At 45.8% G+C, this 17,278-nt stretch overlaps 1 protein-coding gene across 2 annotated transcripts in view; it reads left to right on the forward strand.

The window, feature by feature from the left end:
- Positions 1-984: 984 nt before the first annotated feature.
- Positions 985-17,278, forward strand: part of CLPB (ClpB family mitochondrial disaggregase) — a 145,739-nt gene continuing 129,445 nt past the window's right edge. The window contains exons 1-2 of one of the 2 annotated variants that reach the window (XM_082844678.1): positions 985-1,421; positions 4,907-4,958. In XM_082844678.1, coding sequence (XP_082700804.1) covers positions 1,019-1,421; positions 4,907-4,958 — 455 coding nt within the window. In that variant the 5' untranslated portion in view covers positions 985-1,018. The remainder of the gene's footprint in view (positions 1,422-4,906; positions 4,959-17,278) is intronic. The other variant, XM_082844677.1, reaches the window with a different exon arrangement.

Below are 17,278 nucleotides of genomic sequence, written 5' to 3' on the forward strand. Positions count from 1 at the left end.
GGGTGCTAGTGATGTGTGAAAGTGAAAAAAATAATAAAGTCCTTGTGTCGTGGGTCTCACGTCTACTGGAGAAAGACAATAAACAAATAAGTATTTAGTATGTCAGGTGGTAAGTGCTATGAAGAAAAAGTAGGCAGGATAAGAAAGACGGGGAAGGAAGATTATTAATTTAAATAGAGTCATCTGGGAAGGCTCTGATACTGTGAAGTAAGTGCAGGAGCAGGAGCTGGAACTGGCATAAAGAAGAGCTTCCTCCTTTGCCTACCTGTGGGTTCACTCTGGAGAAGAGAGGGCAGGTTGGGGGTGCAGGTGTTAATGGAGAGTCAGAAGACTTGAGCTTTATTTATTGATTTATTGACAAATCATTTCACTTTTGAGCCTAAATTTCCTTCCCTGTATACGGGAATTATAGTCCTTGCCCAGGTTCCCACATGCAGCTACCATAAGGATGAGATGAGATAGCCCATGTGAAAGCCCTTTGAAAATAAGACAAGCAAGATTAGGCGTCAGCTTTTCAACCGAAAGGAAGCCTGTGTAGGAAAAGAAAAGGAATTTCTATTCCAGTTACCTAGATATCTTTTTGAAAAGCAGTCCCAGGCTGAAAAGAGATATAGGCTAAAAGAAATAAACATAAGTTTCATAATTGGCCTTCACTGAAGATTCCTGTTTAATTTACAATCGTTAGAAATTGCTTTTTTTTTTTCAACCTTAACTCTTGATCGCGGCGCCCCTACTTGGTTGTTTCCCTCCTTGCCACGCCCCCCCGCCCTATCTCCATTTCCCAACATGCCTCGGGCTCCCGTAAGCCGGCAGTCATTCTGGCGCAAGTTCCAGAGCCTTCTGGGAAGTGTAGTTTATTTTTTCCTCCGCTGCGTCAAGATCTAGGGCTGTGGACTACCACTCCCGTGAAGTAGTGCGTAATTCCACTACGCGGCGTCTTCGAACGCGCCGCGGCAGCCATGTTGGACGTGGCCAGTACAGGGGCCGGCACCAGGGGGTTATCGAAGAGGCTGTCACGATGCTGGGGTCCCTGGTGTTGAGGAGAACAGCGCCGGCGCCGCGGCTGCTTCTCCAGCTGCTTAGGTCCCCATCGCTCCGGAGCCGTGGGAGTGCCACCGACCGGAGTGTGACCACCGGGGGACGCGGGGAGCCTCAATGGCTGAGGGCAGCCATCGGGGGGCGCCCTGGAACATCGCCGGCCTTACTCACAAGAGAAGGGACAGCCACTGGGGGGCGCCAGAGGGGAGGTACCGAGACCCCCTGCCTCGCAGCCGCCACGTGGGGACGCCTTCCTAGCCCCGAAGACACTCTACCTGGACAGGACAGCTGGAACGGGGCCCTCAGCAGGGCCGGAATGGGCGTGTGGGCGCTGGCAACGGTGCTGGTGGTACATTGTTACAGCAAGAGCCCGTCAAACAAGGGTGATTATCGGGACAGTATGGGTTTGTGGAAGTGAGAGGCCGGAGGAGTGTCCTGACTGCGTATCTTTGGAGGGTGGGAGTTGCATATAGATTTAGACCACCGGAGCCTCAGTCCTTGTAGAACCTAGACATCATCAGGTCATAGAGCAGGCCGAAGAGTTCAGTGTCTCTGCGTTGTATAATTTCCCAAATTGTACAACTATTATTGTATAATAATACAGTTATTACAGGTCAGCCTCCCTTCTTTGAGCATCACTTTGTCCATCTGTACAATGGGAGCATTTTCTCTACCGTATCGCCTGGTTCAATTCCTCTTTTAAGAGGTCTCCAAGGAACCGCGCGTGTTTTAAGGGCAACCATTAGATGGTTTAGAGAAGTTGCCCTCCCTAAGGTGGCCTGAGAAAGGAAGAGGAGACTTGGTTTCAATGCCAGCTTTGGCCCTGCTCGCCCCTTGCTGCTCTCTAGCTTCAGTTTCCCCATTTATACAGTGAAGGATGACTTCTCAGTACGCTTACAGTGCTGTTATTTTGACTCCTCTTGGAGTTCAGCAGCGTGGGTGTATCCATCAGGGAGACTCCTAAGGTTTTGCTGTGCCTGGTCTCAGGCGTGAGGTGATCTTGCTATGTGGGGCAGTTGGCAGGAGAAGGAAGACAAGGAAGTGGCTCTGTAGAGCCCCAGAGCAACCATGGGGGCTGGCTGACCCAGGTTGGCATCCCCCCTGGGTGCATGGAGCCGAGCAGGCACTGGGAGAGCAGGCAGAGAGCTAGACTTCTGGCCTACGTGAGTCCAGCTACTCAGGTTCTCAGCTTTTCCTCAAGAGAGAAGACTAAGGCATGGTGTTCCTAGATTCCATGCATCCCAAGCTCTGAGATTTTGGACCAAGAGGAGGGACTCCCTTGACATTCATTTGTTTATTCAACAGATGTGACCAGCTATAAAGGAAGGGCCTTAGATGGGGAGTAAGGACACCTGGGATCTTGTTTTGGTTCTGCCTCTAACTCCCATTGTGACTTTGGAGTTTTGTTCCTCCTCAGTGGTCCTCTGTTTTCTCATCTACAAAATGAGGGTGTTGAAATAGAACCCCTAAGGGCTCTTCTAGCTTGGGCATGCTATGATTCTATTACTTCCAATATTTTTATAATATTAAAAATTAAATTATATTTTTATGATTCTATTACTTCCAATATTTTTATACTCTGTGTGTGCCTACTTTGGCGCTCAATGTAGAACTCCTAACTTAACACAATGCCAGTTAAGGGGACAGTGCAGGCAGTTAGACCTGTAGGTCTGGTGAGTGGTTTGACAGTGTGTTGTTGGGGGATCAGAAGGCCAGCAGGGTCAGGAAAGCCTTCCCGAATGATTGGAGACTTTCCTGGAGGATGGGGAATTTGAACTTGAGTTCCGAAGGATAAGGCAAAGATGAAAAGGAGAGTGAATATTGTGAGTTCCATGAGAGCAGCAAGTGCATCTTGATATTTTCAGGTTGATGCCAGCTCCTTTCCCTAATACTTTCACGTTGTTTGTCCACCATAGTCTCTGGTATTTAGTATAGGTACTTAGTAAATGTACCTTGAGATGGTTTGTATTCTACGCAGAGGTTTCCGGGAACAAAGATAAAGTAGTCGCAGGTCAGCATGGCATGTATAGAGGCTAGCAGAATGTCCAGCCTGGTTAGAGGACAGGGGGTCTTTGGAATGAGGTGAGAGCAGATGGAGTGGGGTCTGGATATCAGGCACAAGGGTTTGGAAAGGTTGGAATTCTCCTGTAGGCAATGGAAAGTTGATGAGCAGGGAATGTTCCGAGGCCAGTATGTTTAGAAGGACTGGGGGAAGGTGTCCAAGGTCGTGCCTTAGAGCTTTTGGGAGGCTCCAGATTGGACTTTGTGGCATATGAACCCTAGCAAAGAGCCTAGGGTCTGTTCACCAAAATAGATAATGACCAAAACCATGACCAGTTCAACCTTTCTGACCTGCCAGTTACCCTGTCTCCTTACTTTGAGTTGTAAGCTGAGACCCTCAGTGCAGCACAGTCATTACTGCCCTTTAGGAGCCAGGAGGCCCTGGTTCTAATCTCAGCTCATACCTCACTCCCTCTGTGACCTTGCAGAGGCCACTTCTTTTTGAAGACTGAGGGGAGAGTGGATACAGCAATATCTGAGGAAGGCTTGTTTCCCTTCTAGCTAGGGGCTGCCCAAGCATGCCTGGGTGTGTGTTGGAAGAACAACTGGGGAAGGTAACCAAGGAAGACCTGGCCCTGCAGTCTAGGCCAGGAGGTGAGGTGGAGGCATATGCATAGGTCTGAACCACAGGACTGGTTTGCATATGCATGATAAGGTGGATTTTGTACACATGAGGAAACTGAGGCTCCGGAGGTTAGGTAAGTTAGCTAGCTCATACAGAAAGTAAGTGGCAGAGCTAGGACTGGAGCCCGAGTCTGCTACTTCCACCCGGCTCCAGTGCTTCCTCTCATGTTTTACTGGGTGACTCTCTTGGCTGGACTGAGAGCTCCTTGAGGCAGGGATGGGTATGAGTCTGTCCAGTGCCCATCAGTGGAGCTCAGGACCAGCTGGGCTCAAAGTGTTGCACCGGCCCAGGAAAGAATTGTGCCTCTGCTGACTTTTGAGTTTTTTCGAGCCAGGCAGCTTTTCCTATGGCCACAAGGTGGTGCCAACAGCCTACAGGCTGCCCAGGCCAGGCCAGACTTAACATTGCCTTTCTGCTAGGCCTGGTGATTCCTAAAGGATTGATTGGAACCCTCTGCTTTGGATCTCCCTTTGTTGGGCTTGGCACTTGGGTGTTTGCAGATTTTTCAGCCATTATTTCATTTCTTTACCATCCTTGTGAGGCCATCAGGGCAGGGATTACTGTCTCTGCTTTATAGTCAGGGAAGCTGGGGTTGAGAGGGAGAGGGGCTGCCATAGCACATGGTGAATAGCGGGCAGAGTGTATTGGAGCCTGGCCTCCTGGTCGAGGCTGTCTCCACTCTCAGAGGGGTCCATATCCCTGCCTGCTCCTCCCTATCCTGTCCCTCTTGTTGGGCTTGTGACCTGTGACATCAAGATTCAAGACTAGGCTGAGAAACTGAAGTGGGAGGAGAAAGTGGGGCAAGGTAGGGGGATGGTTAATAACAACAATGATAATCACATAAACCTGCAGAGCTTTATAGCTAATGAAGAGTGAAGGAGTTCACACACTGAGTGTTTACTGTAGGCCACACGTGGTACTAACACGTTATTTGGATCACCTTTGTGATGAGAGTGAAGTGTTTGGGCTCTAATAGAAAGATGTGGAAGACAAGTTGTTAACAGAGGCTACCACGTAGGCAGGGGATGACTAGCTTTCTCTTTGTATATCTTGGCGCCCTTTCACTTGCTAAAGCCCATGTTTCTGAAGTGCCTCCATTTCCACTGTCTTACTGGGCCCTCCAAGCAGCCCTGAGGGGTAGGTCCTGGCCAGGGATTTGACCAGTGCCCCCTCTCTCTTCAGATGCAGCCCTGGTGGAAGCTGTTCGAGCCAACAATGTCCAAGAAGTCAACAGGTGAGTGTCATACCCCAGGCCTTGCTCTCCCGTGCAGGAGGGCTGAGCGGGATGGGCCCCTTGCTCTGGCGGTGGCTCTGCCTTGGAGGAAATCCTCACAGTGAGCTGGGAACTGAACGCTGTGACTTCCTTGTAGTCACCGAGTCACTTGGGCTCCTTTGGCCCAGGTCAACCCTTAGATATTTTAAGGTAGAGAATCAGTCCCTGTGTCTTCTTTCTGGCCCCAAACATCCCCGGATCCTTTGGCTGTTCTGTTCTTTGAAGGATGTGGTTTGGAGTTCCTCTGCATCCTGTAGGTTCTTCAGTGAATCTTCCAGTTTGTTCTTGTTTCTCTGTGGGATCGGTCACTTGTAATTGCTTGTTGCCTGGATGGGGTGCAGGTGGGCACCAGTGGAGAGGCTTGGAGATTTGAGAGGGAGCTGGAAGAGACCTTTCTGCCAGAGCAGCCTGCCTGCAGGGCTGGGTGCACATGCTGGGCTCCTGCCCAGGGGCTGACTGCATTTCTAGCCTCCCTGGCTCAGCTGTTCCCCTAGTGACCACTGGTCAGTTAGATCTGAGACTTGTTCTTGCTCAGGGACAGGACTTCACTCGGGCCTCCACCTGGTGCCCAGGGCAGGGCAGAGTCTGTGTCTTGGACGGATGCTCAGACATAGGGCATCAGTATGGGGCTGTTATTCAGGGGCAGAGGCTTCATTCTTTGTGAAACTAGTGGCCCGCATTAGGCCTAACTTTGACCATTTTTTGCCTTTTGTATAGAGCTAGGTGGCCATAGGACATCCTCCCTTCCCTGCCACTATGTCCACATTTTAAACAGGAAGTCAGGTGTTTGGAGAGGCTGTCACTGCGCCCAGCGCTGCACACCCGTTGGTGCGCTCCCTCACTCCAGTTGCCTGAACATACAAGAAAGTGTTGAAAGGCAGTCACAGCCCCCATCAAGACTTACTGCTTTGATTCCCTTGCATTTTATCTGCAGCATTATTATTGATTCTCAAGGGTGCTTTTGAGTATTAATGTTCAAGGCTTAGTTTCTAATAAGCCACTTTTGGAAGTATGGGCTGGGAGTTGTTTCGTAGCCAAATAAATATTATGGAGCAATAGTTTAATAAACATGCGATGATGCATCTTTAAAACCAAGCACAGATGTCAGCTTGTTGTTATAGGAGCCATTCATAACTCCAGGCAGTGCGTGGCCAGAAACAGATGAGCCTCATTTCCTTCTGCTGCAGTATGATGGCATGAGGGGGTGGAAAGTGGCTGTGCCCTGTGCTTTAAGGCTTTTACTGACCCTTTAATCACCTGTTGATGACTGCTGAGGTAACTGCTGCTTTCCTCTGGCGAGCCAGTATAGGCAGTGCATTTACAGAGCAGCAGTGCTGTGAATCCACCTTTCCATCACCTAGGGGAGGCTGAGTTTACCCTGTTCCATTGAGCCCCCAAGGGTTGATTGATTTAGCTCTTTCAAATACACATTTTTCTCATTAGCAGGTAAACCCCTGCCACAAAATTACAGGAAGTGATTGAATTTATGTTGTGTGTGTGATTGACAACATTCATGCTTGCCTGTGTGGATAGGGTCTGTAGGGACTTTCCTGTGTGTCACCAGTCTCTAACCTGCCTTTCTCCTGCCTCCTCTTGTCCTATCTCTCTTGGTCATGATGACTCAATCAGAATCTCCCTTCACCCCTCGTGAGGGGGTCAGAGATGAGCAAGGCACAGACCCTGCCCCTCAGAATTGACAGTCTCCCCCCTCCACCACCACCTGGTCTCAAGGAAACAAACATGTAACCTACCAATCACAGTTCTTCCCACTCAGAGAGCTAGACCTACAGGTAGGAGTGGGGAGAGCCCGACCACCCTTGCTAGAAGGAAGCTTTCTTGAATTCCTACTGCAGGTCCTTGTTTAGCCTTTTTACGCCCTAGACTCTGCACAGGTGCTTAACGCTACTCCTAATTTCTTCCTCTGTGTGTCCTGGCCTTTAGTTCTGCCCAACAGACCTGCCGATACCAGGATAGAATTCCATTCTCAATTTTTAAAAGATATTTACTATAGTTTATACGTGGTTGGGTCACCATGTGTATGATGTGTGGTTAAATCAGTATTTGGAATAAAACTGAGACCTGGTAATAATATTGTCCTCTACCCTCCTTTCCTTCTTGCCCTCTCTGGATTCTATGCTGTGTGTGTCTCTGCCTTGATGGCCCCCTACCTTCCGCTGGCCCCAGAGCCTTGGGAGAGCTCTGGATAGTGAAGGGCAGCGATCTGAAGCTCTTCTGCTCAGAGGCGGGAAATTTCATCATCCTCTTTAAGGATACTCTGGAATCTGCAGTTCCTAGGTTCTAGGTGTGGACCCTCCACACAGATGGCTCTCTGTACACAGTGTTCATTACCCTCTGCTTAAAGCCTCCCAGCGTCAGCTCAAGTCCTACAGCCCTTGTGAAGACTTCCTTGACTCCTCCCAGCTGCGTGTGATCTGCCCGTTGCCCCACACCTGCCTGCTGGTCTGGGAAGGTATGTGGGTCATCTAGGAAGAGCCGTGTTAGCCATGGCAGGAGAGGAATCCTTTGCTAGAAGAGAGGTTGGAGGTCAGGTAGGAGAAGCAGGGCTGAACATCAGGACTGAGGAGGCACTCAGCCCATGAACAGGAAAACCAGTGAGGTTCCCATGCTGCCCAAATCAGGAACAGATGAGGAATCCTCACGCAGCAAGCCAACAGCTCTGGACAGCCACCTGAAGTGTGGGCACTGTTGACCTGTTTTATGTAGAGCTGGCTAATCGTTTGTGGTATGGGCCTGCCTGGCTAAAGGGGCAGGGAAGGTTCTGCCACTCGCCACACTGTTTTTTATATTAAGAAGGTTTGGGCTAGACTTCACCTTAAACCACTGGATTGTGTGCCTCCCCAGGGCAGGGACAAGGTCTGGTTTCCCACATGTCTTATCCTCTTCTCCAGCACAGTGAAAGTTGGGGAAAGCTGCTTTTTACTGACTTTTCAGCAAACCTGAAGTAGACAATCCAGAGTCTTATTTCCATAATCCCATTGGCTATATCAGAGGAGGGCTGGGTCCCTTTTTCTTCCCATTGTCCTCTCCTCCTTTCTCCCTGTGTGGCAACTGTTTCCTTCCTCCCCCAAGGCACTTAAACCTTGTTAGCAAGTTCAGGTCTCGCTCTTCAGGAGTGGAAGCCCAGTCCTGAGGCCCCTGTCCCACCTGTCAGCAGCATGAGCAGGTGGCCCTGCTTCTGGGCTTAGCCCAAACCCAAGCCTGGCTTCTGGACTCAGGATCCACTCACCCGAAACCTAGGGCACAGGGCAGTCTGAAGGCACATCTGTCCAGCCTCGAGCTGAGCCATGTGAAGAGCTGTCGGGACTGGCAGAAGTGAGGCCTCCTGTTCTCCCAGTGGAGATCACATTTCCTTTCGAACAAACTTGGGTGAAAGACTATACCCCTACCCACTTCCCTTCTCCCGGCAGGGAGCTGGGCCTTTGCTGAGTGCTTTTTCTGTTAGTTTTTTTTAAATTTATTTATTTTATTTTTGGCTGCGTTGGGTCTTTGTTGCTGCGCGCAGGCTTTTCTCTGGTTGCGGCGAGCGGGGCTACTCTTTGTTGCGGTGCGCTGGCTTCTCATTGCGATGGCTTCTCTTGTTGCGGAGCACAGGCTGTAGACGCGCGGGCTTCAGTAGTTGTGGCTCGCGGGCTCTAGAGCGCAGGCTCAGTAGTTGTGGCGCACAGGCTTAGTTGCTCTGCGGCATGTGGGATCTTCCCAGACCAGGGCTTGAACCCATGTCCCCTGCATTGGCAGGCAGATTCTTAACCACTGTGCCACCAGGAAAGCCCTCTGCTGAGTGCTTAACTCAGTTGTTTCCATCCGCCCAAGCGCTTTTTAAAAGAAGGAAGTCTGATGGTGTCAATCTTGGACTGCAGACTGCCTACCCTTTCTCTCCAGGATTCATTTGTTCATTTGACAAAATTTTACTGAGCACCTGTCATATGCTGGGTTGCATACTTGGCACAGGGGACATCTGACCACTCATGATTCCTGCCCTCAGTGAAGGAGTCTGGGGAAGACTGTGGTAACACAGTGTGATCAGTGCTGAGACAGGAGGCCAGGATATACCACTAATCAACCTGGGGGACCAGAGAAGATGTCCTAGAGGAAATGACACCTCTCAGACATTTCCTAGTGAAAAAGATTAGAGTCTTAAAATGTCAGGAGGGCTTAGCAAATAGAAGGAGAAGGCGTTCCAGGCAAAGGGAACAGTGTAAGTGATAGCACTGAGGCAAGAAACAGCCTAGAGTGTGTGGTGAGGAGGGGAAATTACTGTTTGGTGTTGCTGGATCACAGCCTGAGGCCAGGAGAGACTGGAGATAGGAAGGGACCTGGTCATGGAGGGCATTGTCCATTTGTCCCTCAGTCACTCATCTGTCCAGCCTGTCCATTGTGCCTAGCCCTGAGCTGAATTTGTGTTGGTGGCAACAAAATGAGGAAGGGGAAGCAGTCCTCGCTCTGGAGGAGCTCACTGACCCTCTTCTCAGGTGAAGAGGGAGCACATTAAGTCAAAAATCGAGAACCAGCAAAACAAGGCACAAGTTGCCTAACTTCTGTAAGACTAAGTAACATGGAAATGATAGTACCTATAACTTACAGAGTTGTTGAGTGTTCATTATTAATAATAGAATTATTACTTAATTCAACCAATATATATGACTGCTTATTAGGAACTAGGCGTTGGACTGAGTGCTGGAGGTAGAGTGGTGAACAAGATTGGCACAGTTCCTGCCCTCTTGGTACTTACAGTCTAACCGGGGGCCAGGTGACTAATTATGCAATTATAATTATGTACTTCAAAGTGATGAACAGTTTGTCTCTTCAACAGATGGTGCTGGGACAACTGGATATCCACATGCAAAAAAATGCAGTTGGAGTCCTCCCTCACCTATACACAAAAATTAACTCAAAATGGATCATAGACCTAAATGTAAGAGCTAAAACTATAAAACTCTTAGAAGAAAACATAGGATTAAATCTTTGTGACTGTGGGCTAGGCAAAGCCTTCTTAGATATGGCACCAAAAGCATAGGAAACCAAAGAAAAAATTAGGTAAATTGGACTTCATGGAAATTAAAAACATTTGTGTTCAAAGGACACTTTTAAGAAGGTGAAAAGACTCTCCCACAGAAAAGGAGAAAATATTTGCAAATTATATGAGATTTGCATCCAGAATATGTAAAGAACTCTTACAACTCAAGAATAAAAAAGTTAACCCAATTTAAAAATGGACAAAGGATCTGAATAGACATTTTTCTGAAAAAGATTTTCAAATGACCGATAAGCGTGTGAAAAGATGCCAAACATCATTAGCATTAGGGTGATGCTAATCAAAGCCACAATGAGATACTGCTTCTCACCCATTAGGGTGACTGTAATCAGAAAGACATAATAGCAAGTGTTGGTAAGAATGTGGGGAAATTGGAATCCTCATATATTACTGGTGGGAATGTGAAATGGTGTAACTGCTTTGGAAAACAGTTGGCAATTCTTCAAAATATTAAAGATAGAGTTACCTTATGATCCAGCAAGTCTACTCCTAGGTATGTACTGCAGAGAAATGAAAACATGTATATTAATGTACTTGTACATGAACGTTCACAGCAGCGTTATTCATAGTAGCCTAAAGAGGGAAACAACTCCAAAGTCTATTAACTGATCAATGGATAAATAAAAATATAGTATAGCCATACAGTGGAATATTATTTATCAGTACAAAGAAATGAAGTACTGCTAGGTATATGCTACAACATGACCTTGGAAGCATTATGCTAAGTGAAAGAAGCCAGACACAAAAGACCACATATTATATGATTCAATTTACATAAAATGTCCAGAACAGACAAATCCATAGAGACAAAGTAGATTGGTGATTGCCAAGGACTGGAGAGGCTGGGGTTGGGAGGGCACAGGGAGTGACTGCTAGTGGGTCCAGAGTTTCTTTCTGGGCTAATGAAAATGTTCTGAGGTTAGTAGTCAAGATCACACAACTCTGAATCTACTAAGAGCAATTGAGTTGTGTACTTTTAATGGATGGATTTTATGGTATGTGAATTATATCCTTTTTATTTCTCCTTTTTTTTTTATAGAGGAGAGTTTTTATTGTTGTTGTTGTTTTGTTTTGTTTTGTTTTGTTGCGGTACGCAGGCCTTTCACTGTTATGGCCTCTCCCGTTGCGGAGCACAGGCTCCGGACGCGCAGGCTCAGCGGCCATGGCTCACGGGCCCAGGCGCTCCACGGCATGTGGGATCTTCCCGGACTGGGGCATGAACCCGTGTCCCCTGCATTGGCAGGCGGACTCTCAACCACTGCGCCACCAGGGAAGCCCTAAAGGAGAATTTTTTAAATATTTATTTAATTTATTTTTTGGCTGTGCCTCACGGCATGTGGGATCTTAGATCCCCAACCAGGGATTGAACCTGTGCCCCCTGCAGTGGAAGCACGGAATCCTAACCACTGGACTGCCAGGGAAGTCCTGTGGATTATATCTTAATAAAACTCTTTAAAAAATGAAGTACAAGACACTTGGGAATCTAACCTTGAGTATAGGAGGGGTTAGGGGTGGGGGTATGTGGTCAGTAAGGCAAACCATCTGAGTGAGATTGAAGTGAACTCTGAAGGATGAAGAGAAAACTAGAACACTGTGTTAGAAGGGCAGTAGGTAGAAGGCCTTGAGTCAAGCAGAGATGTGAAGGAATTAGAGAAGGCCAGTATGACTGGACTCTAGAGAGTAAGTGGGAGAGGGTGTGAAGTAAAGTTGGAAAGTTAAGCAAGGACCATATCACACTGGATCTGTTGGCCAAGTTAATGATTTTTATTTTTACTAAGAACAGTGGGCAGCCATTGAAGAATTTTAAGGTGTGTGTATGTGAGAGAAAAAGACACATACATGGTGACATGATCTAGATCTGTAATTTTAAAAGATCACTCTGGCTGCTCTGTGGAGAATAGATTGATAGAGCTGTGGTGGATGGAGAAGACCGGTTGAAAGTGACTGGAGTAGTGCAGACCAGAGAGGATGATGGCAGGTGGTGACTTGAAGTAAGATGTCAGTAGCAGAGATGGAGGAGGTAAGCTAGACAGGACTTGGTGTTGTGTAGAACAGTGTCAGTACCTGGTATGTAGTAGGTACTCAATATGTGAATCTTGAATGAATGAATGAATGAATGAATGAATAGAATTGGATATGGTTGATTAAGGAGAAGAAGGTATTAAGAATGAATTTCTGTTTTCTGGCTTGATCCGCTGTGGAGATGCTGTTACCATTCGCTGAGATGAAGATCCTAGAGGAGGACTGGATTGGAAGAAAATGATGAGTTCAGTTTTGAACATGCTGCGTTTAACGTTTCAGTGAGATATTCAAGTGGAGAGGTCAACTAGGCAGTTGAATGGGTCTTTCTGACTCTTCCCGCTATATATAGCATGCTGCCTCAATGATTGGTTTAGAGATTGTTTTGACATCTTGTTTTGATTTCTGGTTTGATGGTTTTAGGCAATAAAGTACTTCATACCAGTTAAAAGTTTTTTACTAGATACCTTTGGGAAAAAGTCTGGTTTGATTTGCAACACAGGAAAGAAGAAAGGGTTGGGTTTTGTTGAAGGCTAAACACATTTATTCTAGCTCTGCATTGATGGCTTGGTTTGGTTCTTGTCCCCAGATGCCCCAGCTTGGGGCTTGAGGCGCTTGCTGTCCACGTGCCAGGATTAAGGTGTCCAGAATGTGCTTAGCTACAGTATAGGTAAATGTTCTGCATATTGATCCAGGGATTTTATCTAATTAACAAAAACCCTGGCTGGTAAATACATTTGGCTGTCTCGGGGCCTCAGGGAGGCTGTCTGTCTATTGATTGTTGTATCATTTTGGCTTGATGGGAAGATATTAATGATGGCATCAGAGCAACCAAAACATCTGACTCTCTTAACCAGTAAATATGTAAATGTTCTTGTGGCTTGCAATAGGTTGAAACAAAAGCTTTATCCTAGGCCAAAGGTCAAGGCCTAACTGGCATCACTCTTGTAATTTGATGCTTTTTGAGAGCATTTTTTGAATGCTAGGGTATAACCCACACAGGTTGTTTTGAATTCTGGGATGTTGGAAGGCAGCATAATGTTACAGAAAGAATACAAGGTTTTTAGGATTAGAAGACCTGGGTTCCCATAATTCGAAAAGAGTCATGTACCACAATGTTCATTGCAGCACTATTTACAGTAGCCAGGACATGGAAGCAACCTAAGTATCCATCGACAGATGAATGGGTAAAGAAGATGTGGTACATATATACAATGGAATATTACTCAGCCATAAAAAGAAACGAAATTGAGTTATTTGCAGTGAGGTGGATGGACCTAGAGACTGTCATACAGAGTGAAGTCAGAAAGAGAAAAACAAATACCGTATGCTAACACATATATATGGAATCTAAGAAGAAAAAAAAAGGTTCTGAAGAACCTAGGGACAGGACAGGAATAAAGACGCAGATGTAGAGAATGGACTTGAGGATACAGGGAGGGGGAAGGGTAAGCTGGGACAAAGTGAGAGAGTGGCAGGCATATATATATACACTACCAAATATAAAATAGATAGCTAGTGGGAAGCAGCCACATAGCACAGGGAGATCAGCTCTGTGCTTTGTGACCACCTAGAGGGGCGGCATAGGGAGGGTGGGAGGGAGACGCAAGAGGGAGGGGATATGGGGATATATGTATACGTATAGCTGATTCACTTTGTTATGCAGCAGAAACTAACACAACATTGTAAAGCAATTATACTCCAATAAAGATGTTTAAAAAAATAACAGCTAGCAGTAATTGAATACTTGTAATGTGCCAGGCACAATTCTAAGCTTTTTAAGTATATGCTTATAACAATCCCAAGAGATAGATATCATTACCTCCACTTTATAGATAAGGAAACAAGGACAGAGAGTCAGGAAGAAGGCCAGCAGAGACAGGATTTAAACCTAGACCATTCTAGTTGCTGTATTACCCTGGAATTACTAAGTTCATTATTATTCAGGAGACAGAATGAGTCGCTGATAGAAAAGTTACTAAAGTTTGACTGAAGTTATTAAAGTTTGCCACTGAATTTGTCACTAAATACCTGGCTTGGATTTTAGAGAGAAGAGCAGTATGTATTTAAAATATATTACAAACCTCATCTGTTAACATCGTCACATAACTTTAAAGATGATATTTTTTATTTAAAATAATACTGTCAGAAATTAATTCTCAGTGGTTCTCTTATATAAATAATTGGCATTAAAGTGAAGATTATTAAATAAAGAAAACAAGACCTGGGTTCCACTTCTGTCACAGTAACTGTCTCTATGACCCTTAGTAGGTAATAGACCCTCCCTTTTTGAATCTTAGTTTCCAAATCTTGTTAATGGGCTTCCCACTGAGAACTCTGAAATATAATTCTCAGGGTTAAGCTCTACAGAAAAAACTGAGCCCTTTGGGGAGGGTCCAAATCACACACTAAAACACCAGGGCTTGCTCAAGTGGGCCTTCACCAAACAAGCAATTTTGCAGAGTGGTCCAGGGCCTGGCACCTTTTCTGAGGTGTGGACTTACTGAGTCTCTGGTTGCTTGCTCCCTGGTGATGGAAAGCAACTGGGGAAGATTGGGTTAGCAGCTTTTTATGAACTTCGAGAGTAGGTGAGTTGTGGAAACAGCCAGTCAGCTGCTGAGAACCCCAGCAGAGTCAGGTGGTTGGCCAAGCCGAGGAGCAGAGAACAGCCAGGGCTTACTGGGGTGGCTTGGGGGAAGGAGGGATGCCCCTGAAGGGGAGCCCAGCCCTGGGATTGAGCCTCTAGTGCTGGCCCCACTGGTCCTTGGCTGTATGGCCTTGAGCTGGTAGTCCCTTAACTTCCTCAGTGACTTCGACTGTAAGATAACTTCACAGGCCACCCTCCCAGGATCTCGTGAGAGTTCCAGGCAGGTGAACTCTTGTGGTCTAGAAAATTACCCATCCTTTGGTTCATCAGTGTCACGTCTTCAGGGAAGCCTTCCCTAGCCCTCCAGGTAGCACTTATCACCCTCTTTTGGGATGGGTCATCTGTTTCCTTCTTCCTCTCTCTCTGTCTCTCTCTCTCTCTCTCTCTGTGTGTGTCTCTCTCACAGTACTGTGAGTTTTGGAGGTGGGAGACCATTGCTGTGGTGTTCATCTCTGTTCATGTAAACAGTTAACAAATACTTATTGAGAATTGTAAAAGTGTTTGGTGAATGGTAAGAGTTAGGCAGATGTTAACAGTTATTTATAGTCATAATAAACCTGTAAATGGAGGAACTGACATCCCCTAGGAAAAAAATAAAAATGATGAATTAGTTCAGTCATTTATTCATTCAACAAATAGTGCCTACTGTGTGCTGGCACTGTGCTAGGCCCTGATGGATCAGTGGTAAGCCAGAAATGTACAGACCTCACCTCATGAAACTTAAAGCCTAGTCAGACGTTAATCGTGCAAATATGAAATTACAACTGTGACAAATGCTGCAAAGGAATGGTATGGAGAATCCTGAGTGCCTCTGAGAGATTTACTCTGGTCAGGGAAAGCTTCCCAGAGGAAGCTTGAGTCCGAAGTGAAGGAGAGGAAGAATTAACCTAGGTGAAGAAGGATAAAAAGAGCTTTCCTGGCAGAAGGAACTTTTGTTTATAGAGGCCCCGTGGCAGGAGGAACAACAGCAGGTGTGAAGGACTGAAAAAGGCTGATGGGACTGCAGCTCAGAGGGGGGTGCCAGGAGCTTGGAGAATAAGCAGGTCTTGCAAGGCATTGGAGGCTGTCTATAGTAAGGAGCTTTGTCTTATTCTAACAGCAATGACAGCTGAGTTGGGGGCGGGGCAGGGGTGGTTGAGAGGGGATTGATGTGCTCAGCTGCTCAGCAACCATTCTTTTTTTTTCTTTTTAATTCCTAGGTATTTTATTCTTTTTGTTGCAATGGTGAATGGGATTGTTTCCTTAATTTCTCTTTCTGATCTTTCGTTGTTAGTGTATAGGAATGCACGAGATTTTTGTGCATTAATTTTGTGTCCTGCAACTTCACCAAATTCAATGATTAGCTCTAGTAGTTTTCTGCTGGCATCTTTAGGATTCTCTATGTATAGTATCATGTCATCTGCAAACAGTGACAGTTTTACTTCTTTTCCAATTTGTATCCCTTTTATTTCTTTTTCTTCTCTGACTGCCGTGGCTAGGACTTCCAAAGCTGTGTTGAGTAATAGTGGTGAGAGTGGACATCCTTGTCTTTTTCCTGATCTTAGAGGAAATGCTTTCAGTTTTTCACCATTGAGAATGATGTTTGCTGTGCGTTTGTCATATATGGCCTTCATTATGTTGAGGTAGGTTCCCTCTATGCCCACTTTCTGGAGAGTTTTTATCATAAATGGGTGTTGAATTTTGTCAAAAGCTTTTTCTGCATCTATTGAGATGATCATATGGTTTTTCTTCTTCAATTTGTTAACATGGTGTATCACATTGATTGACTTGCATATACTGAAGAATCCTTGCATCCCTGGGATAAATCCCACTCGATCGTGGTGTATGATCCTTTTAATGTGTTGCTGGATTCTGTTCGCTAGGATTTTGTTGAGGATTTTTGCATCTATATTCATCAGGGATATTGGTCTGTAATTTTCTTTTTTTGTGGTAATGTTTGTCTGGTTTTGGCATCAGGGTGATGGTGGCCTCATAGAATGAGTTTGGGAGTGTTCCTTCCTCTGCAAATTTTTGGAAGAGTTTGAGAAGGAAGGGTGTTAGCTCTTCTCTAAATGTTTGGTAGAATTCACCTGTGAAGCCATCTGGTCCTGGACTTCTGTTTGTTGGAAGATTTTTAATCATTTTCAATTTCATTACTTGTGATTGGTCTGTTCATATTTTCTATTTCTTCCTGGTTCAGTCTTGGAGGGTTATACCTTTCTAAGAATTTGTCCATTTCTTCCAGGTTGTCCATTTTATTGGCATAAAGTTGCTTGTAGTAGTCTCTTATGATGCTTTGTATTTCTGCGGTGTCCGTTGTAACTTCTCCTTTTTCTAATTTTATTGGTTTGAGTCCTCTCCCTCTTTTTCTTGATGAGTCTGGCTAAAGGTTTATCAATTTTGTTTATCTTCTCAGAGAACCAGCTTTTAGTTTTATTGATCTTTGCTGTTGTTTTCTTTGTTTCTATTTCATTTATTTCTGCTCTGATCTTTCTTTCCTTCTACTAACTTTGGGTTTTGTTTGTTCTTCTTTCTCTAGTTCCATTAGGTGTAAGGTTAGGTTGTTTATTTGAGATTTTTCTT

This window comes from Leucopleurus acutus, assembly GCF_964270905.1.
Source record: "Leucopleurus acutus genome assembly, chromosome: 8".
NCBI lineage: Eukaryota > Metazoa > Chordata > Mammalia > Artiodactyla > Delphinidae > Leucopleurus > Leucopleurus acutus.